Source organism: Mesitornis unicolor, unplaced genomic scaffold (assembly GCF_000695765.1).
Source record: "Mesitornis unicolor isolate BGI_N332 unplaced genomic scaffold, ASM69576v1 scaffold15012, whole genome shotgun sequence".
Classification (NCBI taxonomy): Eukaryota; Metazoa; Chordata; class Aves; order Mesitornithiformes; family Mesitornithidae; genus Mesitornis; species Mesitornis unicolor.
Genome location: NW_010168662.1, coordinates 15,475 through 42,647, shown reverse-complemented (window position 1 = coordinate 42,647; position 27,173 = coordinate 15,475). Strand labels below are relative to the sequence as shown.

The window sequence follows — 27,173 nt, the reverse complement described above, 5'->3', positions numbered from 1 at the left end:
AACTTAGAGATTAGAGAAAGTATGAAGTACTTTAGAAACTGGTTCTTCAGAATGTATTTGCATCTGATGAAGAAATGATAAATAATTTATATTTCATGGAGCTTGTGACTCCCATTATTCAATTCAGCAAAGTATAGAGAGATGGGTTTCAGAGGTTTTTTCCTGTTACTATTTACTCACAGAAGGAACTAGCCTTGATGAGGGATATTTGATTTCTCACTCACTTGTCTGGAGATACTTTAGTTTTCTTTTCTATTCCTAGACTTGTTTTCCTCCCAAGAGTATTTTTCTTGATTTTAAGAATTAAAAACTATACAAGGCCTGTCTGAAAGCCCTCTGAAGTCAGCAGAAATATTTCTATTCCACTGACAGAATTTACTGAATCAGTGGCTGGAATTATCTTCTTGATTAAATGACAAGTCTCCTTGTTCATCACTTGAAGAAAATACACACTCCAAGCCAGTGTGGCAGAGCTGCATGATGTTCCCTAGTGAAGATGTAGAATGAGCAAGCATGTACAAATCTCTTTTTCTCCAAGCTGAAAGCCTAATGAAAGTATTTTATGATTTGACACCTGACCTGCAAATTATTTTTTGTTTTCGTTACTGTGCAGCTCTATATCTATGTTTTTCTGAATTAATTTAAGAACATTAATTTTACACTCGCAACTCATTTATTCGTTTTACCCATATTTATTTTGCTTTTCAAGGGAGCTGTTACATCTCTTTCTCATTTTTCTAATATACAGAAAATCTGTGGTATGCTATCACAAAATCTAGGGGAGGGGATTTTGTTTCAAACAGGTGACTCTGTTTTTCACTGCATCATAACCTTTATCATGTTTTTCAGTACCTTACAGTGATAATGTTACACCTGGCTTTTTTCCCTTGCTCTTTGTCATTCTATTTTTTTCTCTATATTTCGTGCTTGCATTATGTCTTTTATACATGGAATATTGCTTTGACAAAATAAAGGTTTTGAACCTATTAATACTATGTAAGTTCAAACCACTCAACTTTAAGCCTCTTGTATTGTAGTGGGAAGGAAAAGAGGGAACTGAGAAAGAAAAGAAAAGCATATTTGCATAAGACAAATTTTCTTATGAGCTGTGATATGAGCAACAAAATAATAAATCCCTCGGTATTTTTTCAAGCTTATGGATGAACAACTCCTGCAATGTATCATAGGTGTTTACTGACACCTTTGTTCATGGTGAGGGTTTAATGTCACCTACTTTGTCAAAAACTATCATCTGCTGCACCCTTCTGGACATTACCAGGACAACACATGCTCAAGAAAATACCAGGCAAAATCAGGTGGGATTACAGCATAGTTTTCATGATCAAAGATGTGGCTTCCATTGTTTCTAACAGAAAATGGACATGAAAGTCTCTCTGCTTTGGACTGGTCTAGGATTTAAATGAAATCCAAGAGAAAAAAAATTTCCATGCTATTTACTAGCAGCTCTAGAGTGGCTTCAGACTTCTGCATCTAGAGTCTATGGCATTTGCTGTCTAAGGGCAGAGCAAGTAACGCTGTCAGTGGCAGAATAGGAGAGGCTTGGCTCTGCATCGTTCATATCCCTGCTCATCATGTCCTCCTGCATCTCTTGGTGACCCCACCTCTCTCCTATAACAAAATGGGAAATCTTCATGTGGTACGTGGACACAACTGACCACAAAGCATTTACCAAGACCAACCATTTGTTTTGCTACTGTCATCACTTCTTCTGCCCATCCTGATTGCAGGTTCCACACTGGCTCTCTACAGAAAACCCTCTGCAGTGCCTCAGAGCTGAGACAGAAAGGCTACTTCCCCACTGCCTCCCCACCAGCCCAGGGTGCATTTCCCACCTGTGCTCTGGAGGCATGTACCTTTTGACCACTGCTTTTACCTCAGGTGACTCTTCTAGTTATCGATGCTCACAGGGGTATGGCTGCTGCATGTGGCCTTGGCAGAACCATCATTCTGCCAGCACAGAGGGCAAGATGTAAGATTCCCACCTTGCTCCTATCTTTCCCCTCTGCCCTGCCAACCCCAGATGAAGGCTATACCAGCTTTACCAAGCAAACCAGTTGAAACACTCTGGCTGGGAATGCCTGTCTTGACTTAGTTGAGCTCCGTGGCAGTGATGGAGCTGGTATTGATGAAATGCATGGGGCACCCTGCATGCACCTTGAGGTCTGGGCAGATCTGAGATATCAGGAGCTTTGCCTGGAGGGCAAAGACACATTATACACTGAACCAAAGTGAACACTGCCTCCCAGGTCATGAACAGCAAAAAACAACCCAGAAATGGGAAACAAGCTTCTTTTCCCTAGGAAGAACACTGGTGGTAGTTGAAAGAAATTCTGATACACAGTTAGCATTATTAGGGACTGGTTTTGAGGAATGGCTTGCACAAAAGCATAAATCAGAAGCAGTTCCAACCTAAGTAGTGCAAGTCTGTGACTGAAAATGCTGTTGGGACCTAAATAATAATAATGAAAATACCTGAAGCTGAATGTACAGGACTGTGTAGAATGAGACTGTGCCTCAGTTCCCATACTTCCCTCCACCATGAGCCCCATCTTTACTGTAGCAAAGTGAGGCAAAGCAATCTGAGAACAGAAACATGCTCTGCCAAACAAGAGAATGCCGTCACATTTCCTAGCATCCAGTACAAATGACTGGATCTGATTTGGTAATCCATCCAATTCAAGGTTGTTTGAATGGCCACACCACAGCAAAGGGGGTCACAGGATGGGAGAATCATTAACTGAACCTGCCTGCCTTGTTTGTTTGATGCCGCCTCACTCCAGTGCGAGTCAATAAAACTTTGTGCACCAACACACACAACTTCCAGCACTCGCCAGCTGGGCCAAAATGTGGATTTGCAAAGCTGCCTTTCTCTTTCTTTTCTTGCTCAGCTCAGGTAAGAGTCCTTTGCCTTCTGCTTCCCTCGGTGAGATGGGTGCCAAATGCTTGCAAGCTCTATTTGGTGAATGTAAGTCCCCAAATCCCTGTGTCGCCACTTGCCTGGACGATGATGGATTTGGGACTTGCTGGCCAGTGAGAGTTGCTGTTGAACAAAGTGAGAGCTGTGGTGGCCCCAATGTTGTGTTTCTTAGAGCCACCTTTATATTTCAGCAATTTCACATTTTCTGTTGTCGAGCACTCACAAGAAAATGCTCTCCATTGTTTTTCTGGGGGCAGTAGATAGAAGTCTAATCTTCAGTAATGTAGATAAACTTTTCCAGGAATATATCTAAAATTCTTTTTTATAACTACAAAAGAAAGTAGATTTTCAGCTAAAGGCAATATATGAATTTCAAATTCATCTACAAATTTTATAAATAAATATTCCACGTGTAGTATACATTTCAATCAGATTTCAATCAGGTATCATATTCTTTAGTACTTTAACATTGCATATCATTATATGGCCCTTAAAAGACTTTTTAAAAGTGCTGTTAGAAACATATCAGTACAGTTTGTATGATTTTCTAATAGCTCAGACATTTAACAGGACAGGATACCAAGGACATCTCATTATATGATTGAGCTGGGTTATAAAAGACAGATGATTAAGTTATTTTTATTTGCTCATTGTTTTCAGCGCTAACTCTCTTTCTCCAAAGTGATGGTCCACAAAACTACCTTAAAGCTATTTTTTATGTCTTCTGGATTAGTACAGGTCAAGTGTGGAAAGATATATATGTAAAAGAAGAAATTGATTTTCTCACATGTATTTGAATATTCTGTTCAATTATCATGTGTCATGTCTGGGTTTATACAAACTTGGGCTTTAGCCAGAATAATACATTCCCTGCTGCATTTTAAAATCTGTTTTATTGGTTTTTTAAGTTTATACTTTGCAAAGCTTTTCAGGCAACTAAGATCACATTTTCTTTTCTGTTATCTAAGCTCCTGTCAATCTGTGCTGCCTTTTAGCACGTCATCCAAAATCTCATGTGTGCCTTCTTGAACCAAATGAAATAAATCTTTTTTTATGGTCACTGAAAAGGAATGGTATCCAAAGTAGAGCTCTTTGGACAAACATATAGTTTTAAGATAAGCCAATAAAGTTTGGAAAGTAATATTCTCCTATTCTGGTCAGTTATCTTAGGAAAAAGGTCAGGAAAGGAAAAACTTGTTTGCTGAGTCCATCAGGAGATATTGGCAGGCTTTTGGTGCTCCCCATAGTCCTACCATAACAGTAAGATTAGATATGGAAGGCTTCAGTGTTGGGGATTTCTTAAGACGTGCGGATTTTACAGCCTTGATCCAACTCTGCAAACAGTCACAGAAGATTGGCCTCAGGCAATTAATCATCTTACTTTAATTAGTGGCTCAAATACCTTTTATTTTATATGAATGTGTGTCATACAGAAGTAGGTGATGGATGACCTGTATGTCATGGGAGTTAATTACAATGCAGAAATGTTGCAATGAATTCAGCCTAATATGGGTGTCTGCATAAAAGAAAGATAAGCAATGTTACCCAATGAGAACGCTGCACAAGATTATGAATTTCCTGCATCTGTCAATTATAATCTAGCTTGAAAAGTGAAGTAGTTAAACCATGTCACTTCTGTAACTTTGTGACTTGATGCTGGATATGGAAGTAAACTTTTGTAGAAATTAGTAACCAATATTTTTAATAGAATTTTTATAGACATAAAAGGAAAAAACAAATATATGGTAAACTCCACTGTGAGCAACAACATTTTGGAGCTCTTAAATGTATTAGCATATACATCTTATGAACATGTAGCTTTCAGATGTAATAATACTAATTGACTTACTAATCTAAAGTCTTGGGTTAATTCATGGCAACAACAGAAATGCAGCCTGACAATCATTAGTAAATATGCTCAACCCATTGCAACAGAAATAATGGTAAGTCATTGTAAAAGACTATGCAGTCATCTTATGCTTCAGGTTTCTTTCTCCAGGGCAAGACAACTTAGGACAAACAACAACTAAGTGCCAAGTAAAACTGTAATGATTGCACCATCCACATGGGAGGTCATAATCTCACGTCCTCCCAATTCATACTTCTCCAAAACTTTAATATTAGTGTCACTTCCCTTCATCTTTCTCTGACTGGTGTTTGTTTGACACCATTTAGTCCCTCTCTCTGGTCCCTCTCACTCTTGTTTCACATTTCTTTTTCCCAGCTTCAGACCATACATAACTCCGTTCAGAGTTGCTTCTCTACATCTCTCTTCTGCTCTTTTTTCCTGTAATGCATTCCAGTCATACAGCTGTGATTGTGTCAGGAGACAGAAATTTCCTCAGAGTTTATCATGCTTTACCCAGAATTACACAAAATAAATGGTGCCTTCACCTGACAATGCTACATGAAAAATGGGACTCAAAGTCACAGATCTTCTTAACTGCAGCATTCTAATTTTTAATATCTTATTCCTTTCCTTCCCTTGTAGTGAAAGGAGATATACTGGATGACTATTTAAGAACAGATGGTGTTTGGATACTTACTCGAAGTAAACAGTTTTACAAGACAAGTAACGAAAAAGAATGTGCAGAGAAATGTGAAGCAGAAAGAAATTTTAATTGCAGGTAATTTGTGTTGAATCTTAAAACTATGTCATTGTAGATGTCTGCATATCAATGATATTTTCCTGCTGTTTCTCTGAACAACATCCCCCTGGTGTTGCAGCCCTGCCTACAGCAGTGTTGCCCATGCCTATGCCTTTAGCTTGTGGCTTATCTGCACCCGTAAATTACCACAAGGTCAAGTAGAGTGGATTTACTATGTATTACTCATTCTATAGTAAATGATCGAGTTCCTGCAATGTTAGGTGGAGAGCTGCTTACTATTCTTTAGCTGGATGCTGCCCTGTTTCACAAAAGAAGGGTGAGATGTTTTAGACGCTCACCTGAGCAGCTAGGATGCTGTTGAAAGTGTTTTGCTAATGCAGTAACTAGCTTCCCACACAGTAACATACATATGTTATTTACTTACTACTTACACCTAGTCATATATCCTGAAAAAGTCAGCCACTTCAGAGCAATGGAAAACATCAGTCTCTTACTCAGTGTCTCAGATACCGAGTGCAGTATCTGAAAGGTATAAGTGGATACACGGAAGTGCTAGTATGTTAAGATTTATAGAAAAGTAAGTACATGTTGAATAATTTGAACTGAATTAAAAATATTGCTTCCTGTGTCCTTCTCAATTTCAACAGGGCCTTCCTATTCACCAGGAAAAAGCTACAGTGTCTAACGCTGGCTGAAAATACCAAAATGGCAGTGATGTTCAACAGCATGGATGCAGTTCTTTATGAGAAGAAAAGTATGTATATAATAAGATGCCACACCTTTACACAGTAAGCCTATTTTAACTGTATCCTTGCATTCTCTGCTGCAGTACTGAAGCAAACCATTGCAAGTGGCAAGTTTCAGCGAGGTGGGTCTACACCCATTATGAACTGGGCTGAAACTGCCAGAGAATTCCACATAGGGGAGCAAGGTTCCTTATATTTGCACTTACATTTCACTCCTTTAGTCACATATCATTGGGACAGAAAAAACATTATCCAAAGCAAAAATCCTGCATTTCTCTGCCCTTTAAGTATTTGCAGTCCTCTGCTTCATGGAGCTAATAGATTCCTTGATCATACAAATTTTCAAGACTACAGAATTATCTACTTCTATGTACTCACTTCTCTAATTTTCTGAGTAACAATTCAGTCAAGAACTATTTGACTGAAATATTGTATTGACGTATATTTTTTTAAATGTAGTCAAATATTCACATTTTGTAAGCTGTTTTGTTTATGCTTAATTCTTCTTGTATGCTAGGCTCAGATAAGTGGCTTGGTTTTAAGATTATTTTTGGAATTAACTAATTAATTTTTTTCTAAGTTTTTAATAGATGTTATATAGCTAGAAAAAGAAAATTTTTTTTAACCAGACTATCTTCGTAAGTTTTGTGGAAACATACATAACATGTAACTTCAATGAGTCTTCTGGGAAAAAGAAAGCTTCTATTACTAACTGGTATGTAAGGTGAACAGTGAGCTTTTCTTTTAAAAACATTTGTTTGTTTGAAAAGACAAGTATTTTCAGTGTCTTTACAATTCTGAAGCATTTGAAAGATATATAGAAAATCAAAACTGAATGAATAAACATAGTGCGGATCCCCTTTGCCATATCAAAGCTTTAAAGAGAAAGCAGTTCATGTCCAAATTCCCAGCTGGTATAAACTGAAGATCTGGACCAAACATAAGAAAAAGCTGGAATGTTAACATTTAAACAGCTGTATCCTAATCCTTCTGCTACTAGACTGGATAATGGGTTGGCAGGTTCATGGCACCGGGCGCAACTCAATTTGTAACAGCTATCTTCAGTAAGTACTAACTTAACCTCTACCTGATTATCAGCCACTGACATTTTGTTCTCATGGTGCAATATGTGTTCCTTGGTGACTTCTTTCTATCCTGATGACAAGTGGATTTTCTCATCAGTTCTCCTGAACTTGCAGGGTATGTTTAGCTCAGATGAATTACTGTTGCCTTAAAAGCTAGAATTTGAAGAGTAATGCTTGATTCTTGCATTTTACTATGGTCAAATTCCTTCCTGATTTAAAAGGAAAAAACACTGTTACCACTGTTTTTCTTGAAAGAATTTAGCTCTACAGTCATGTCCCCACCTTGCCCCAGTAACAGACCTCACAAGACTAAAGCCTATGGAGACCTCTTCTCCACTTTTACGTTTCGCATGTTCCTCATAGACCACCGATGTGTGAGTCACCAGTAGAGAAGAATATCGGAGCAGGTTCGGCCAAATAATTTCTGGCAGAAGTGAATTATCTGTAGAAATAATGGGTGTCACCAATGGCTCAACATTTTAAATGTGATTTTTATTTTACTGAGTTAAAAATTAATTGGAGTTTTCCTTTGAGGTTAGAACGGAATAAAGTATGTGCTCTGTAAATTCTTCTGCATATGTTGAAAGCGAATAGACACATGCACAAGTCATTAATTATTAAATTGAAATTAGCCCTTCTAAGTGAATAAATTATTCTCATTGACCCTAATTATATGCTTTCACAGAGGGCTAGAAAATAACTAAGGCTCAAATTGGTACAAATAAAGACAATATTCCTAACTTCATCAGGGCCCCTTTACATTGCTTGACATTGCCCAAGCTCTTCCAAACTTCTGAAACAGCCAAAGAGACACAACTGATCCTCATGTCAGCAGCAGAAGACTTGATTTTATACCCAGGAGCCTTGGTCTCTCAGGAAAAGGAGAGATCAACATGCTTTGCATTCTCTCTGCCTTGGAATCTCGCTAGAAAGTACCTGGAGTTCTGAGGCTAAGAGGAGTAAAAAGTTTGGGGGCTGTATATTGATAACTAAAAATTTTGTGACTTGAAAGGATGGTTGCCTGATGCTCGTGCTGTGAATGTGCTTATGAACACTACATTTCAAAGAATCTGCAGCTGTTGGTGAAAGACCTTCCTTTTTATTCTGGTGGTGTGATGGTATAAGCACGCTTTTTATACATTTGAAAAACAATTGTAAGTTGTGTCTGTTTTCTTTACTTGATTTTATTAGCTTTATACAAATGCTTCAGGAATTTTCCTCTGTAGTTGTTTAATAGTTGCTAACTAATTTGTTTTAAAATATGGAATCACATCTCTCTGCGTGAACAAGAGGTCCAAAACATGGGTGAAACATGGTTCATCATGAACTGATTATATCTGCAGATTCTTATTTTCAAGAGATGCAATGCTGTAACACCATTGAATTAACAAAGTCAATTTTTTTTCAGTTTACCTTCTACAATGTAAAAGAGGGATTGGGAAGGACTACAGAGGAATGGAAGCAAAAACTCGAAGGGGTATTCCATGCCAGAAGTGGGCAGAAAAATCACCCCATAAACCAAAGTATGGCCTTATTTATATTTCTCTTCACATTGTACTGAATCTTTTCCAAGCTTTTCTAATTTCATGTGTATAAACAACTTTATAGTGCATGTTATCAAAGCCAGTTGTCAGGTGACTTTTTGAGACAACATTCTCTTCATCTGTCTTGTTACTTTTAACTCTACTGGCAGAGAACTGCAATGGTCTGAGTAAAGAAAGGACAACTTCTCACAGCTAGAGAAGCTGTGTCTGACTGCTGGACCTCTTAAGAAGATGCAATGCTCCTTCTGTCAAGACATGATGAAAATTTGTCAGTGACACTAGGACCATAATTTCTCTCTTCTGTATGAGGTGTGAAAAAAAACCCAAAAGAAACAGTGGTATCTGTCCAGCTCTATGACCTCCTGCCTACCTTCCAGAGACAGACAAGAAGAAACATCCAGCAAAGCATCTAAGTGCCCATGGGACCACCCAGGCAGAGTTTTCTGAGGGCTGGCTGCCACTGGGCTCCCAGAAGCAAAAGTGTGGAAGCAGAGGGCTTGTATTCTTTGATCTATGTTGAAGTTTAATCTGTTTAAAAAGTTATTTTTATGTTATTCTAATGAAACTTGGATGTCCTTGTTCAGATTTTTTTTTGTTTATTTGTTTAAAAAATATTTAGTCTTCTCTGGGAGCATTGCTATAGGAAGAAGCCTAGGGTCACTTGCCTCATAGTCTCTTCAAATTAGGATCCAGTTGTGTTTGGTCAATAGCCTCCAGAAATACTCCACTCTTAAAGTAGCTGCATTAAGAAAAATACATCACAAAGCCACAGGCCACAGTGAGCTGACTGGATCAGCCTGATGCCAGCATTAAAGGCAATAATTGTCCTTTGAGACTGTCATAATCCTCACAGGCTGTAAACACCCTCATCATTGACAACTGGGACGTAGCAGAAGCTACTAATAATGGTAGTTACAGAACGCTTTTCAGATTTAATTTATGGGTTACAATGGGGAACGTGTTCCTTGCAATTTTACTGTGAACGAATAGAGCTCACGGCTAGCTGAGCAAGTTAGAAGTTTCTCTTCTGTTCCAACAAGTTACTGAAATTAAAATAGAATTTTAATATTATTACAGTTATACACCTGAAAAACACCCCAATGCAGGACTGGATGAAAACTTCTGCAGAAATCCTGATGGGGATGAAAGTGGACCCTGGTGTTACACAACAGATCCTGCTACCAGATTTGATTACTGTAACATCCCAGAGTGTGAGGACCAGGTGTTGTACATGGGAGAAGGTATATTTGTTTTTCAGGGAAGGAAGGTATATATATTTTTCAGAGAAGCAATGTTTGAATAGGTAATTCTATTTCTGCTATTTGTTCTTGCTTTATTATTGCAGATTGGTTTTAAATGTGAATTTAGATTAAACTGGAACTTAAGAAGTCCTCAACACAAAGGTTGTTTTCCTAATTGGCTCAGATTATCAAACAAAATTTGTAAATATGGAGGACATGAATTTTTTTAATAACTTGGTGATATTTTCCTGCTCTTATCCATAGCAGTTTATGTAACAAGAGTAAAGATTGACCTAACTGCTGTGTTACATACAAAACTCCCATTGCTATCAGTACATACAGATATGTGACAAAGTTCTCCCTCCAAATGAGATGTATCCATAAGGTTTGATTCATTTGGCTAGGCTATAATGCATGGTCTTTTGGATTCCTTTCATCATTAGCTGGAGCAAAACCCTCTAAAAGAGCAACAAATATCTCTTCTTTCTATTTTCCTTTCATTGTAGCCTTTCATGAAGAGATCAGGATTAGAATTCATTGACTGGTGTGAAACTTGCTTTGTTTTCGTTCTGCTTAGGCTCTGCAGTGGAGTGCATGCACTGTAATGGTGAAGACTACCATGGAGAAGTTTCCAGGACAGTGTCTGGGCTTGAGTGCCAGCACTGGGATGCCCAAGAGCCACATAGGCATGGATTTACCCTGAAACAGTGAGTCACACTCGGCACTGAATTAATTCCTGCAGTGTCTGGGAGACCCTGCCTGCAGACAGCCTAGTTGCTACAGCCAGCCACAGCTAACTCACAAGCTTCTCTTTAATTTTCAATGTTCAGCTTTCCGGGGAAGGATCTGAAGATGAATTACTGCCGTAATCCTGATGGTGAACTTCAGCCGTGGTGTTTTACTTCTAACCCCACTAAACGCTGGGAATATTGCAACATTCCTCGTTGCAGTGAGTCTGATTTCTTGAGATCATTCCACAGGGTAGCTCTTCTCATTAAGATTATGCAGGGAGAGGAAAGACAAGAAATCGCAGTTCTGACTAACCTACAAAAATCCTTATGAACCAGGAAAAGTGCACATTAATGAGCAGAATCACTCACTAAGTTTCTGTTACATAAAATGACATGAGGTCAGTGAGGATGCAGGTGTCGAAGTGCAACAATGCCAGAGATGTTATGGAAACCCTAATATATCTTCAATCACCTTGCTTTTCAATGTACCTGAGAGACAGTGAGTTCAGCCTAAATCTCAGCTGGTAGTTTTCAGCTGCTCTGCTAACTCATGGAAAGCACCTAAGCCACCATACTGTGACATTTTACGTGAGTTTGACCAGCACTGCCCTTTTTTGAGCAAGGGATGAATCCCGAGAAACAAATTCAAGCTGCAGGAGAAAACTTGAGTTATCAGTGAGCTAGGTTAACCCATTAAGCTGAACACACTAGACATTTCCAAAGCACTGCCATTTATAGAACTCGACTGCACTTTGAGAAAAAAAAATGTTTTTCTCTCTAGAGCTTGCTTTCTTATACATCTTGCCAGCATGTATTTGTTAGATGTAGTTCACCTCACCATGCTCAGTTACAGATGGAAGAATGACTATTTATAGAATTCTGTACGATAAAGTAAATTGTGAAAGTTACCATAGCATCTCTATTTTGTGTTTAAAACTCAAAGAAAGTTTAAGGAACAGACCAACCTTTTAGAGTCATACTTCTCTCCTTGGGAAATTCCATATAGAAAGTATATATAGTAGGTATGTACCGTAGGTTCATTTACTGCTCTCTGCAGGTTCTGTTGCTCTTACTTTCTTTGTTGTTCCCCACATGCCAGACCAATTCACTTTCTTACTCTCCTCCATCTGCCCCACTTTCTCAATTCACTGACTCCAAAGGCTCAGCTCTGAATGCTTGTGCTTTCTCTCACAATTTCTTCTTTGCCCTTATCCTTTCTGCCCTTCCACCCTACCCCTGTGTATTGTATTAATGTGCTCCCTTCATCCCACTTGTTTTTACCAGACTGTACAGGACTACTTACTGCCTTTCCAACTCTGCTCTCAGGGAACTGCAGGCACAAAATCTGGCTTGACTCAGCAAAGTTATTTACTGACTGCCATAAAAGAGCAGACACAGGACAACTGTCTGGCAGCCCAACTGCTTGAAAATGTACACTTTGGTTTTCCATGGCTTTCAACCTGTGTCACCTATGCTGAAAGAAATTTAAAAAAGTGTGTTCAACATTACAGAAAACAAAGAGGGGGTTCAATATAATTGAAAGCACTGGCTAGCTGCATTTCTTTTATTTTCCTTTCTTCTTTTTTTCAAATCCTGTTACAGCAACGCCCCAACCAGTCTCTGGTCTGGGCTCCCAGTGTCTTTCGGGGAAGGGAGAAGACTATCGAGGCAGGATAGCCATCACTGAATCAGGAAATGCCTGCCAACACTGGAACACACAGTTTCCTCACAGACATGGCTGGATTCCTAAAAGATATCCCTGCAAGTATGCTGAGCATTTTAACAAGTGCTAAAGAACATCATTATTCCTTATAGCACCAGATGCAGAGGCAAGAGTAGCACAGGTTTTCTGCAGCTATGTTGATAAGCTGTTTTCTTGCCTTTTGTCAGCCCTCATTACTTCTGTTCAGGCCTTGGTCTTAATTTTTTTCAGCATTCCTTTTTTTACCAGCTACTTCACTCTCAGGTACTTGTCTCACCTGGTTCCTTGACATCCCACTGCAGAGTTATAAGTATTTACTACTTTTATGTTAAAAATCCCTTGGCTGTGTTTTGGCACACTTTCAACATGTTACTCTTTTGAAGAGCAATTCTCCAGAGTCTACGATGCTCCATTACATCCTCATGCTCCAAGGTCACAGGAGCTGGGTTTGTGGAGCATTATCAATGGACAAGGATAACTGGGACTGACTAGGCTTTTAGCTCTGTATTTCGTTCCTGTGGGTTGTGCAATAGATCCTGTAAGTTTTTCTGGATGTGTGAAACCCTGTCCATCACCACAGGGCAGAGAGCAATGTGCACTGGTGCTCGTATGCACAGACTTCCAGGATCAGTGTATGACATACAGCTTTGCCTGGTTCTTATCATAAGGGTCAGGTACACCAATGGCTTGCATTTCAAAGTCAGCTTTTATTGGCCTCAAAAACAAGAGCAGAAAGTGTTGTTTACATTGCAAAAGTTCTTCATATATCATCAGCTTTTAGAATGTATATTCGAAGGCTGTTGATTTGGCACAAAATAGTGATGCATGAGGTAATCAATCTCCAAAAAGAATAGATGTTACCGCTAAGTTGAGTTCTGCATGCAGTAATTGTTAATAATATTGCACACAACTCTTCTGGATTTCTATGAGTAGTTTAAAGCAATTGTTTCTGTTTCAGGAGCTTAGAGGAAAACTACTGCAGAAACCCAGATGGAGAGAAGAGGCCTTGGTGCTACACCATCAGCAACAGTGTTCGGTGGGAATACTGTGCAATCCCCCACTGTGATGGGACAGAACAAGAGACTGCTGGTATGAGTAGCAGAGCATACTTGAAATAAGGACTAAAACAGTGAGAGACTCATTGCTTCTCATTGTAAATGTGTTAAATCTTTTTTCAGTCACTGTCACTTGTTAATGCAGGTTTTTTTTGCTTGGCAAATATTTGACTCACAATGGTTAAGGAAGTGCAGTTAAGGATGTAAACCATCAGTTGACCCAACAGAAGAATTACAGGATGAAAGAGGTTTATTTTTTATATTCCTTTTTTCCCCAAATGCAGGGCATTTTTAGCAAGTTAATTGGAAAAAAAAAAAAAAGAAAAAGAAAAATGGGTTTAAAGAGGTGAAAAAGTATTAAATAAAAGGAAGTCCCATTTTTTGAAAGCAGCTACAGAAGAGAGGGCAGGGGCTTTCAAAGTAATAAAAACCTCATCTGAAACATCCATCCATTTAAGCAAAAAAAAACCAAACAAGAAAGTCTTAGTGCAATCAAAGGGATAATTAGAGAGATTAAAGTTTAATATAATGTGCATTTTAGAAATATATCAAGGAAAAATCACTAACATATAATCTTTGATTTTTAATGTAAACTTTCTGATCTTCAATTCAAATATGTTCACATATACCAAAATGAAACTGAGGGGTGAACCTTCCACTGAACAGCATCTGATGTGTGAGTCTAATGTGTGAAAGTTTTCTAAGTATCTTTGGAAATGCGCTTTCCACTTTTCACTCTGGCCATGATGCTCTCATTGGACGCTGTCTGTATAAATGAGTAATTAGTTTTTGTCATCCTGTGTGTTTGATGCTTTCTTGTGCCTACTCAGTAAGATCATAAAACTGTGATGCAGAAGACTGGTTTCTGTTGTTGGCTGCAGATGTGCCTGCGCAGGTTCCCCTGCCAGAGGAGTGCTATCGAGGCACAGGGCAGAGCTATCGGGGCACAACTTCCGTCACTGCATCGGGGAAGAAATGCCAGGCCTGGAACTCCATGTTCCCACACAGGCATGAAAAAACCCCAGACAAATTCCCGAACGCGTACGTTTATTTCAACTTTTCTTGCTTTATCTGACAGTGACCATTGCTGATTGTATTATCTTTGCACATCTATGCTTTAGCAGATGTATCTGTAAATGAGAGTTTTTCCAAGACATGGAAAATTTTTCTGTTAGTCTCATTTTTAAAAAAACTGTGTTTTCTTGTTATTTAAGTTCTGAGTAAAATACACTGTGTCCCTTTACTCTTTGATCTGAGCTTCTCTAACCAACACTGGGAGACTTGTATCCAGAGTCTGGGCTTCTGCTGAAATATGCATTTTGGTTATGAATTTGAGACCTTTGTGGTGGCCTTTCTACTCATTTCATCTGAGGCATTATTAGAAATTTAAATGTTCTTTATAGTTGGAATTGGGCACCTGGAATTGCATACACTGAATTTTCCTTCTTGATTTGTTTTCTTCAGACTAACGATACTGGACCAGTGATGACTTGTAGAGTTAATCATAATTACTAATATGCTGGTTGTTAATAAATGTAGGAAAGAAATAATATGACAATTGCTACAAAAGTCATCCTTGCTTGGTGGATTACAAGTATAAGCTGGATGGTTGATACTTTTCCATTTTTTTGGCTTTCTTGTGATGTCACCCTAATTATATTTTTTTTTATTTTCAAACATATTTTGGCATCAGAAATACTGATGTATCGAAACTGGAACATACTCGGAGGGGATGCTGGTTTTTACAAATGTAAAAAAATTTAAATCAAGCTGTGAAAATGCAGAATTAGTATGTTCTGGCATGTTTAAATAGGAAAAAAAAAAGGCTTTTTAAATTCTGTGACTGTGCTACAATTCAGGATGGGGAAATACTGCAACTGGGCACATTATTGAAGAGAACAACTCTACTTCGCCCTGCCCCAGCAATCATAGGCATAGGAGTGCTACCACTGAATTCAGTAGAAGTGTTTTTTGGGGGAGGATGGGGGGGATGATTAGTATAAGTAATTATTTGCCTTTCTTCTGAATATGAGAAAGAACACTTTGACATTTAAAAATAAAAACTGTGGCAAAGTTTAATTCCCTACCAATATTACGGATCTTCCTGCATATTTGTAACTAATTCACACAGTTTTGTATGATTATACATATGTACGTAGAAATGAAATATTGGCATATCAGCCATTTATTTAGCTACTCAGCACATTGACATATTACAGTCAGAATTTAAGCCAGTAGACAAATTATGTTTCCTTATGCATAAATATATTTATGACACTGATGTACATGTGAAATATAACTCTCCACTTGTATCATAGCCATAAATGTGATTGCTGGCAATAGGATATCTGGCAAGAAGTAAAAAATTAATAGATGTATTTATCTCTTCATAGTACAGATCCACATATTTTTGGCAAGATATTCCTATGATTACTTTCAGTCTTATGCAACATGACTATTGTACTTATTTTTGCAGGGATCTGAGGGACAACTATTGTAGAAACCCAGATGGTGATAACAGCCCATGGTGTTTCACCACTGACCCCAGCATGACATGGGAGTACTGCAATCTCAAAAGGTGTGATGATCACACACCAGAGCCCGCATCGAATGACTCCCCTGCAACGATGGCACAAAATGTTGGCCCGACAACCTCCACCACATCTGGTAACAGCTGGCTATAAATGTCACCTCCTGTAGAGTCTGTGGATAAACAGAATAGAAATCTATCAAAATTATTTTTGAGTAGTGCGTAACAGTCACATCCCTCCTCCAGCTTTCAGATCTGTACTGTTGAATTTTGCAGCAAGTACTCTTTAGCCATTTTATATTCTGTAGCCTGCATTTTACAGAGCATTCTGTAGGATATCTTTTTCATTTAGGTGAACAAGAGGAAAATAGACAAGATTTCCAGTGTTTCTGTAAATGTGCGATATTGAAATACAATCACAGTGAATGTTGTTGTTACAGAAATTTTACTGGTGCTGTGCTTTATGTGTTCAGGAGGTTAACTTTAGTTTGTTGTATTGTTCATAGACAACCATATTTTGCAAAATGTATACACTAAGACTAACAAGTTTTTGCTCTATCCTGTTTCATTGCTTCCTTAATTAATAATCCATGTTAGTCAAAGTGGTGTGAATTTTCTGAATGTATAGTAGAGCTTTCCATAGATTAGTGATTTTACAAAGGAAGGTGGCAAGGTTGGATGAAAGATATGTTTCTAAATGGAGCTATGTACTCTTACTCATGGACAGCAGAAGAAAGTACCTGAAGCAGTCTCCTTGGAGATTACTCTCCTGGTGTAATGGGCTGCTAACTCTGAAATACACTTCTCTCATGGAAGGTGTTTACTGATACCAACTTGGCAAAAATCTTTGAGTCTTTTCAGATATTTGCAATATTGTACAGAGAATGTTTAGCCTGAAGTTCCTTGAATTTTTTTCCAAATCTGTTACTCTGCACATCTAGGAAGACATCCATCTTGACAAACTAAGAGATCACATCACAGAGTACATTTTTTTTTCTTTCTGCTACATATGCTAGAGAGTGTGCAAGCCCTAAAGGTATTTAATCTGCCTTGTTTCTGCTTACCACTACCACACACAGATTCAGCAGCTAAAAATAATTTCCTTTTCCTCTTTTTTCACAGAGTGCATTAATGGTAATGGTAAAGATTATCGTGGCACAGTAGCAAAAACTGCAAGGGGCAGGACTTGTCAAGAGTGGAGTTCTCAGAAACCTCATAGCCACAAATATTTCACTCCTGTGACTCACCCAACAGCAGGCCTGGATAAAAATGTAAACAGCCGCTAACGCCATTGGTGTCATCGAACATTGTCTCCTTTCTCCATGACCTCTCAGTAAACACTTCATGTTCAGTCTTTATAGACCAGGTTAAGCATATCTGGAAGTCATCACAGTGATAACTCAGACCTATAATAATGAAGAAGGAAGGATGAATTTCACATTACCCAGGGTATTGGTACTTCAAGCACAGAGGTACACCATAGGGTTGATGCTGACAAGCAAGCAGTGGAAAAGAAATCATACTGGACTTCCGAGATTTCTACACACCCCAAAGCAATGCCTTTTGCTGTTTGTCACAAACTAAGCAGGTTTCTGGCAAATTTTTGGAGCTGACCTAACTTACCCTCACTGGCTTTAGGGGAGGAAGGATTAGGCCAACAATAAATGTTTTAGTGCAAAGCACTTAGTCATCCTGTGTCAAACTTTACTACTCATGAGACCTTAAAAAGCAATAGAACTAGGGTTCCTCCTGATGGATGAAGAAAATCAGCAATTTTAGAATATTTTTCTAATTTTACCTAATGGTTTTGTGATACAGGAAACAAAAAAAATTGTGATCAGAAGAAATAGAAAGCATTTAACATCCAGTCAAAAAGTAGTTGGGGGAAATAATTCAAAATTTTAGTTTATCTCTCTTTTAAAAACATGCACTTCTTCATACTGTGGCTAACATTTGTAGTCTTCATTCTCTGTTTTTGTAATTGTTACAGTATTGCAGGAATCCTGATGGAGATGTAAATGGTGTTTGGTGCTTCACAACAGACCCAGAAAAAAAATGGGAGTACTGTGAAATCCCACGCTGCTGTAATTATTCTTAAAGAATTTTCTGTCCTGCCTTTCTATAACTTGTTATGATAGTTGCTAAATGTTTTCAATCCAACCATAAAAAAATGCAGTAGGCAGTAGCTTAAGATTTGTATTTAGGTCTGCGTAGTCTGACATAATCAGGCAACTGTAACAGTCAGACGAAGCTTAGGTAACCTGGTGCCAAGAATCATCACTCAGAATCTGTGTGCTCTTTAACATCAGTGAAGCTAAGCCCGAAATATCCAGTGAAGCTGTAAAGAGAGGTATTCCTTCTCTGAGCTCCTCAAACACGGGAAAGGATATCCTTGATGTTCATGCTAGTCTTTCCATGTACTTTGTGGCACTTTTCCTGTTAGTTGGTAGCACCAGAGAAGACATCCTTTCAAACCCTTCACAACCTATTCTGACTTAATTTTTATTCTGATCTGGATGTTAAAATAATCTGTCCCTAGATATTTTGCCTTTCTTTTGGGGTAGAGAGTGAATCTGGTCCTGGATATTTTACGCGGATTTCCCTAATTATTTTTTTTTTAATTTTGAGATAGTAATCAGTGTGCTGAGTAGATGTAATGTTAGCTGAAAAATTCAGCAGCGAAAGAGATTTTACTTTCTCTGATGCCCTGGCAGTGGGCATCAATAACAGCTGTAATGTCCTGGGAGTGCTGCTTGGCACACCTGACAGTCATCTCATTTGCCTTCCTTGCCTACATTTTATCTGGCAGGAATATGGAAGGTCTATTTCTTCTTGATCTCATGTATTATTTTTACTAGAGGCCAGGTCCATGCTCTGCTGGACAATGCAGTACTACAAAGTAGTGAAGAGTGGTCACTCCCTCAGGAGGATGTGGTATTCTTTGTGCTGGCCATCTAATGTGTTCTTCTAAGCAGCAATGCATTGTAATTGCACACGTTAATTTTGTCAACCAGAGCTGAGAGCTGTGCAGGCAAAAAGAATAAGGAATGGTATGAAAACAACACATACCACAGTTGTAACAACCTGGTCCCTGAAACTGCTGTAGTGGATGTTCACTTTGAGATCTGATTTCTTTTCAAAACAGCCTTGGAATTTTTAATTAGAGTGTAGGGGAACCTTACAGTCTCTTGCCTTTGATTACTTATTTTCTCATACTGGAACTAAAAAATTTAACATCCGTAGCACCATATGCATCTCTAGAAAGAGTTACTTGGGTCCTTACTGAGCACCCAAGCTCAATCTATTTTAAAAAGTTTAGAGAGATTTTGATTAACAGGACAGTAGAGTGAGCAGTGTGAGGGCAAAATTTGAATATGTTATGAAAAGAGGGCAGTGACTCAATTTTATTTATAATCTAGGGATTGGTTTTAATTCAACCAAGGTGTAGACAAATGTTTTAAAGAATTTAGAAGTTTTTATTATTGTCTGGCCAATGAACTCTTCCATTTTCTTTAGCCCTCGTTTCCCTTCAACTTCCCTACACATTTTCTTTTGAGGGTGGGGCTCATTGTAGTTTTACTTATGTTATCTGAGTACATCCAAATACTTGGCATAGTTATGAATTTTTTTCCAAGTAAATTAATATTTTGTCATGTCAAATAGGATATATTAACCCCAGGGTTAAATGCTCAAGGTAACGATAATATCAGGAGTCTAAAGGTTCTGTTTGTCTCTTTACCCTTAATTTCTATTAACCAACATAAAGAGTGAAAGCCTAAGGAAGATTAAAAAAATGTCTTACACCTTTCTCTTTTCATCTGAATGCACTGTGGGTGGTATTACAGAATGGCTTTAAAATTCTCCATTGTAGCTTTTTTTATTCTGTAGCTTCTTCTGAGCATGACTGTGGAAAGTTCCCAGTGATGAGTGAGAGAGCCTGTGAGCAATATAGCATGTGTGATGCATCTCCAGGGTCTTGGCCTTGGCACATCAGCCTCAGGACAAGGTACTGGTATTCTGGACTGTAACTCCATCTGAGAGCACCAGGGTTTCACAAGGAACAGGCATCAGAAAGAGCCTGACAGGAAACAATGCATATGCTTCTGGATACTGGCCTTGGTTTCTGTATAAAATACCTTAGCATGTAAAATAAACCTGTTTTTTTTAATCATAAAGTCCACAGATAGGTACCTATTGTGTCATTAATCCCAAACTCCCCACTTTGTCCTGAATCTCTAGAGGGCAAACTTGAACTGCAGACATGAAGTACACCTTTATTTACTGAACTGGGGAAGGAATAATTCCTACTGAAGATAATGACCATTAATTCCATTCTGCAGTGGGGGATTTAAGCCCAGGAATATAGCCATCAACTTGCAATGTGTATGGATGGATTTTGATCATCCCTTTTCACTCAGCATCTGATCTGGTTCTAATGTAAATTGATTCTGTGACCACCCTAATTGTGTTAAAACTGTAAGGAAGACCATAATGTCTCAGTATAAAAAATGATAATGCATAGTATTTTCAAAGTCACAATGAGAGTGGCTGAATAGAATGTGAAGAAGTGCTTACAGAAAGGCTAATGAAAATTTCTATAGGGTTGTTGACAGTCATCGTAATAAATATTATCCCAAAAAAAGTAATAGTAATGTTTATTTAAAGAACTAGTCCAAAGCAACACCACAAATCAGAAGGATGTATCCTTTTATTAATTGTTAATCAGGACAAACCAATTACAACACAAGTGAAATTGTTATGAAATAGAATTGTTTTTATTAAATTCCTGAAAGCAAGTGTGCCCTGTTGCAAAAATTACACCTGGGTGTCAAATTTCTTTTCAAGTCTCTTATGTTCTGGAGCTTGTCCTTTGAAAATCTGCATTTTATTTCTCTTGCCATTGGCAAAAGACAAACTATGACTGCAAAAATGTTTGAATAAGAGGTACATTTCTAGTTTGCTCATTTCCCATTGTGCACAGCATTGGTGGTGGAGAATTGACTATGCAGTCTTAAATGAGTGTAATTATCTTCTCTGTTCTAGTACCAGTGTGCACCATTGTGCTGGCACTCTGATACATCCACAGTGGGTCCTTACTGCAGCTCGGTGCTTCCAAGAGTGAGTATCTACTAGAACAAGTGTCAGGCATTTCCTTAATCTGTATGTGAAAATCAACAGAGCAGCAAGATGTACCCAATAAGGCACCTTCTTTACTCCTTATTTCCTGTCTTTCTTGCCAACAAGCTGATGACCTGTCTCAGTCAAACAGCAGCAGAGCACAACAGAGGTTACTTCTGTCATCTGTCCTCTCCCCCACTACAAATCGTGCCAAAAAGGGTTCTCGTGATGGTAACTGCACTTGGAAAAACTGTGGCTAGCATCTGACTCTCATGGTTTTAGGACTTGTAAACATTGCAAGAAGGTGCCACATTATTTACAGCCCATGGGATTTTTCCACGATTACAAAAATCAAACTGCTTAAAAAAACCCCACATTTTCCTCCTCCCCGGAAATAAAGGCAGGCATCTATGGTCAGAAGCAGCAGCGTGTCTTGTTAATTGTAATTCTTCAGGGAAATCACTGAAATTTCTAAAAGTAACATTTCTGATTACAAGTATGGATGTATAACCTTGCCACTGTCATTTCTTCCAGGTCAATAGAGCCTTCTTCCTACCGGGCATATCTTGGGATACAGAATCTCAATGCAGCAGAGCCATCCTTGCAAATCCGAAATGTTCAGAAAATACTAAAGGAACCAAGTGGAGCAGACATTGCTTTGCTGAAATTGAACAGGTACCATTTCAGTCCAAGTTTTCCACCCCTAACACCTTTACTCTGAAGTCAGCTTAGCCTGGAGTTAGCTCTCAGAGGTGGTTGTGGGATGGTATGAGAGAGTGTGAGAGTCCCTTCGAGTGTTAGCCATCTGTTCAAGGGTAAACCCTGAGCATTCCTCCGGCTGAATGCCCCAACTGGCAGAAGCCATGAGAGCTTCTTACACAGTATAATAAGGGCAAGGAGCAGTTAGGATGGGAGGGATTGCCACCCACTAAGTGGCAGCTCCACTGAAACAGGGAGGGTAGAGGTAAACCAGAGCAGAGTTTTGTCTGGAGTATCCTCCTGTGAAGTCCCTGAAAATATCCAGGAGCTCTGAGGCAGGGAGGATCTGAGAGAAGTCAGACTCACACAACCTGCAAGGGTTGCAAGGGATTGTGCATGTTCACACACACACCACAAGGGTAACCAGAGATCAGCACTCTAACACTGTGCTGCAAACACACTCGCACTGTGACTGTGCCCACAAGCACATCCTAGAGATATCCAGTTCCTGTAAGTAACCTCTTTCTTCATTAAGTGGCTAGGCACAATCTTACAATCATATATACAGTTTTAAGGCAACATCAGATTCTCCACCCTTCCCCACACCATTTCCATGCAGAGGCTTCTGAGTATGAAGATTGTATAAAGTGATGGTAATTTTTCTAAGAATTTTTAGATTATTCTTTGCTTGTTTTCTAGTCCTGTAACAATTACAGACCGTGTAAAACCAGTTTGTTTGCCTGAAGCCAACCTGATGGTAGAAAGAAACACAGCATGTTTTTTAACTGCCTGGCGAAAAACAAGAGGTAAAGCCTATTCGGCGTGGTTGAAAACAGTCAGGTTTTCAAATCCTATCCCAAAATATGTATACTCACAGGACCTGAAAAACACATTTTACTTAAGATTTAACTTAGTCAGAGGTCACCAGGAAACATTATTCCTTTTATTTCTTTCTCTCAGAGCTTAATTGTTCCCCCCTTGTTTTTGTCCCCTGAGATAAGATGGCATCCCAGGAACCATGAAGCCTTTGAGTCAGAGCTTGCTCAGATCCAGCCATCTTTGGAGCACGGGTAAAATGAGTTCAAGCTGAAGTTTTTTAATGTCAGTTAAACCCATAACTGAATTTTGCTCAGTCAAGCATTAAAAACCAACCTATGTGGTCTCCTGCTGCCCACATCTCCCTCCACCTGTGCTGAGGTTGAGAATACCCAGCCCTCTTTGACCTGCTTTTGCTGCCAGAGGAGGCGATTCCTCATCCCTGCAGCTTCCAGTAGTGATGCTGTATCTGTCCTCATTCAGGCCCAGCTTCCCTGTACACGCTTCAGGCCTTGCTGAGCTACACATAAGGGATGCCTTTCCCACCCTATTTGCCAGAAAGTATCTTATTAGTACTCCACCTGTAAAACAAAGGCAATGGGTTCTTCTATGTGTGTGTATCCACCGAATTAAAAAAAAAATAAAATAAAAAAAAATTAACAGTACATGTCCCTATCTCTGAGTTTCACCATAAAAACCTTCCACGTATGTTGCAGTACCTTTATCCCCTTCCTTTGCCATTTAGCTACAAAATTGATGCTATGGAAACAATGCTTAAGAATAATCACTTTACTATTAGCATAACTCAGCATTATCAAGAAACACTTTCCTCCACAATAGACACTATTTACTGGCTTTCCTCTCACCTTTTTTCCCTTTCTAACCTGCCCTTTTTTTTTTTTTTCTTTTCTTACCACATGGTGGCAGCTGCTTCCTATGTTCTAGTGATCACAGCAGCAAAAAAAAAAAAGGTACAGGCAAGATTTCTTCTGGTAATGCAAAAATCAACAGACCATTGTTGCATTCAGGCAGTGGGAAAGAGGACCCTGCCATGTCATGCAACTGGTTCATGAAATCAACAGGGGAGAGGGAGAAGAGCCAAAGCCCACATCTAAATAAACCGTGTTTTGGGAAAATTCAGCCTTGGCTTCAGGAAAATCGTCCTTGTCTGGAAAACACTATCTTTAGGCTTAAAAGAGTTAAAATTAATGTGAAGTAGATCTAGGCTAACATTTTTCTCTCTGAAACAAGCCATTGCTACTGCACCATGATGAAAGTCCACAAACCAACACAATGGCTCAGAATGCTAAGCATCTCTTTTTATTTATTTTGTGACATTTTGCAAAGAAGAATAGCCTCTGCTTGTTGAGGTTAGGTATGATCCAAGTATAAAAAAGTTGAAAGATTAAGTAAGGTCCTTCAAGGCAGTGGGAGACTGTAGTAGAGCTGGGGATGGATCCCAGTCCTTTCATTACTGAAGCTTCACCGGAGCACAATGACCAGGCTACCATTTATAACTGTTACATTTTTTTGGTTGCTCATAAAGGTGCCAAGACAGACAACAGGATAAAAGATGTTGAATTCCCCGTGCTTGAAAATAGAATATGTAACCTCCCTGAATTTCTGAATGGAAGTGTCAAAAATCATGAATTCTGTGGTGGATTTACTTTTGGAAGCATAGGTAACTGTGAGGTAAGAATAATCTAGCTTTGAGTATAAGCAGGTCAGATTACAATTTTCTTTCTTTCAAGGCTCAGAAATAGCTTCAGCAATTCAAGGCTTCTGCATGAAGCATAAGAACTGAGGTATACATAACATTTTTTTCTTCACTCATACAACCAACCAGAATAGCAGGGAAATGGCATAGGGTAATTTTGCTCTCTGTTCAGAACTGCATGCTGACACATTCTACTCATAGTAGCACAGTGTTGTGAATACCCCATCCCACCTGAAATAAAACCTGTGATATACTACCTGGACTTCCCTTTGTTCCTAGAGACAAGAGGGAAACCAGGAACTGTTTCTGGTACAACCTGGAGTTGTACTACATCTTTATTTAATCCCTTGATTAAATGAATCTTGAAATGCTTTCAGTTTTCTAATTTTCAAGAGTATATGAAAGACTTTTAAAATGTGATTTTATTAATGGAAGGTATTGTGTTGCAAGATTTTCAATAAAAAGCTGCTGCCTACTTGATGACAGAATCAGAAAGCAAGTGCTGGTCTGTCTGAGCAGGTGTTCAAGTCTTCCGGTACAAATGATGTCTTTGAAAGTGTGTACAGGGCATTCATTGATAGGCTCACATATCACTGGACGAAGTTATTTATCTCCTGCCATGCCTGGATTTAAAGAAACAACATTATAACAATTCTATTCGTTTTGTCCAGGATCAATTAGGTCAGAGGGTGTGGAAAATTGAGAAACTTATTTTTTTTGTGTAATTGGCTTCACAGTGATTTGCGGTTGTTCCCACATCTGTGATTGGTGGTTGGGTCTCTCTTTTCTTCAGACCACAGAAATGGCCTAGATGCTTGGAAACAAGTTTCGCCCCCATTTTTTTACTCCAGCAAGTCTAGTAAAACACTCCTTCTCCCTACAGCCCTTGTCTCAGCCATATTTTGAGGTCTTCAGACCTATCACAATATTATTTCTGCCAATAATTTGCTGTTTGCATGTCTAGTGTCTCCATCATTAAAGAAGTCACCTTATTCCCTCTTCTCCTCCCTAGGCTGAAGTTGGAGGACCTCTGGTTTGCCAAGATAAGGACAGATTTGTCCAATATGGAATCACCTCTTGGGGACTGGACTGCACCCAGCCATCAAGGCCTGTTTTTGTTCGAATTCCTACTTTCATTTCTTGGATCAAGAATGCAATGCTTGCCCACTGAATCAGGATGCAGGCTAGCTTTTCTGGAAAGCAGACTATGTCTTAGGAACAGCATTCCAAATATGGTTTTAAAATTGTAAAAATTAATAAGAATCTTTAATAAAAATTCTTACTGGCTGAGTGTATCTAGTTACTGCAAAGCAATAGCCACATTGACCAATTATTAATGTCTGTAACTGTGTCTGTGTTGTACATCGGTACAACCATGTTGCATTTGGCAGCAGCTCTAATGTTGCTACTTAACCCCTCTGTTTTGAGACATGTTCCAACTCATAAAGTGGCTTCCTCTTTGTTCAGACACCTGCTTTTCTGCTCTGTACATGCTAGCAGCTGGTCTATCTCTGTCTATTCCTTGTGCAAGAAAATTTGTCTCAGATCAGGCCTATTCCTGTATCCATCCTGGCATCTGCTCCTCTTTCTGTTGCTGCTCCAGGAATAAGAAAGTACCCAAGCAAACTCAACCACTGCCTGGGGTAAGAAAAGGTTAGACTGTGCCTGTGTTGCCAGGAGCTGGGTGAAGGCCTGGTGGGATTGCTTCTTCTTCTACCCCAACTCTCACCACCTAAACAGAGCTTTATGCTGCACTGTGTAATTATCTAATCTTCCTAGCTTAGATGTCTGCATGGAAAAAACAGCTATCCATTCCAATGGGCAAAGTGGTGAATTGGACCACATATGGTACAGTTAACATGTTTTTGAGGCACTTGCACAGAAATCCTGCTCTCAGCTGTGACACCAGCAATTCAGCCTTGACATACCATTCAGGAATTAAAATAAATTGCTCTTTCAGTTTATTTCCAGAAGAGGCAAGGATGTCTCAGAGTGTTGGGTAAGTGAAGCTGGGTGCCAAGGTACTGGTGCTTGCCTTATCAGGCTTGATGGCTCATGCTCCTGTGTGCTCTGTGGCAGGCAGGTGGAGAAAGAGAGGACACCCAAGGTTACTCAAGCCTCCCAGAGCCACAAAACCTGACCTGGCTTCCACTCAGAGTAATGGAAAAGCACTACTATTGAAACTGTCAGGAAAGGCTGGGTTAGAGAAAGGCTCTTCAAGCAGTACTGCAGTGACCAAAGGCAATTACTGAGTGGGATGTGTTCCCACAGCACCAGAAATAACAGAAATCCACCTATCCCATTGGCTCCAAGTCAGTTACCAAAGCTAGTTCCAGCATTTCCAGCAGTTTTCCGAGTTTTCTGTGTGCCACTTGAAAACTTACCACTTCCAAAGAGTATACATATTGACCTAATAGCAGAAGAAATGTATGCCGCCTTGTGAACTTGTAATCTAAACAAGGACTTCTGTATAATTTTAGTCTTCCAGTTGTATGCCTAATTTAAAGTATATTATAAATCTATATCTAGTATTTATGTGCTTTATTATTACTACCAAGAATTCTGCAGAGATCAAGCTCTCTAAACCCATTTTGGGATTTTTTAAAAAGCCAGAGCTAAAAAAAAATATATATTTGTGGACT

The 27,173-nt window shown here is 39.0% G+C and overlaps 1 protein-coding gene across 1 annotated transcript; it reads left to right on the top strand.

Moving 5' to 3' along the window:
* Positions 1-2,865: 2,865 nt before the first annotated feature.
* LOC104533911 (plasminogen-like) lies at positions 2,866-25,702 on the top strand. Its single transcript, XM_010179104.1, has 19 exons — positions 2,866-2,914; positions 5,430-5,565; positions 6,195-6,301; positions 8,787-8,901; positions 10,000-10,163; positions 10,741-10,870; positions 10,994-11,112; positions 12,497-12,659; positions 13,555-13,685; positions 14,533-14,692; positions 16,128-16,318; positions 17,304-17,452; positions 18,172-18,265; positions 20,070-20,187; positions 21,225-21,299; positions 21,834-21,974; positions 22,698-22,804; positions 24,361-24,506; positions 25,544-25,702. The coding sequence occupies exons 1-19, from the start codon at positions 2,866-2,868 to the stop codon at positions 25,700-25,702; spliced, it is 2,454 nt and encodes an 817-aa protein (XP_010177406.1).
* The last annotated feature ends 1,471 nt before the right edge of the window (positions 25,703-27,173 follow it).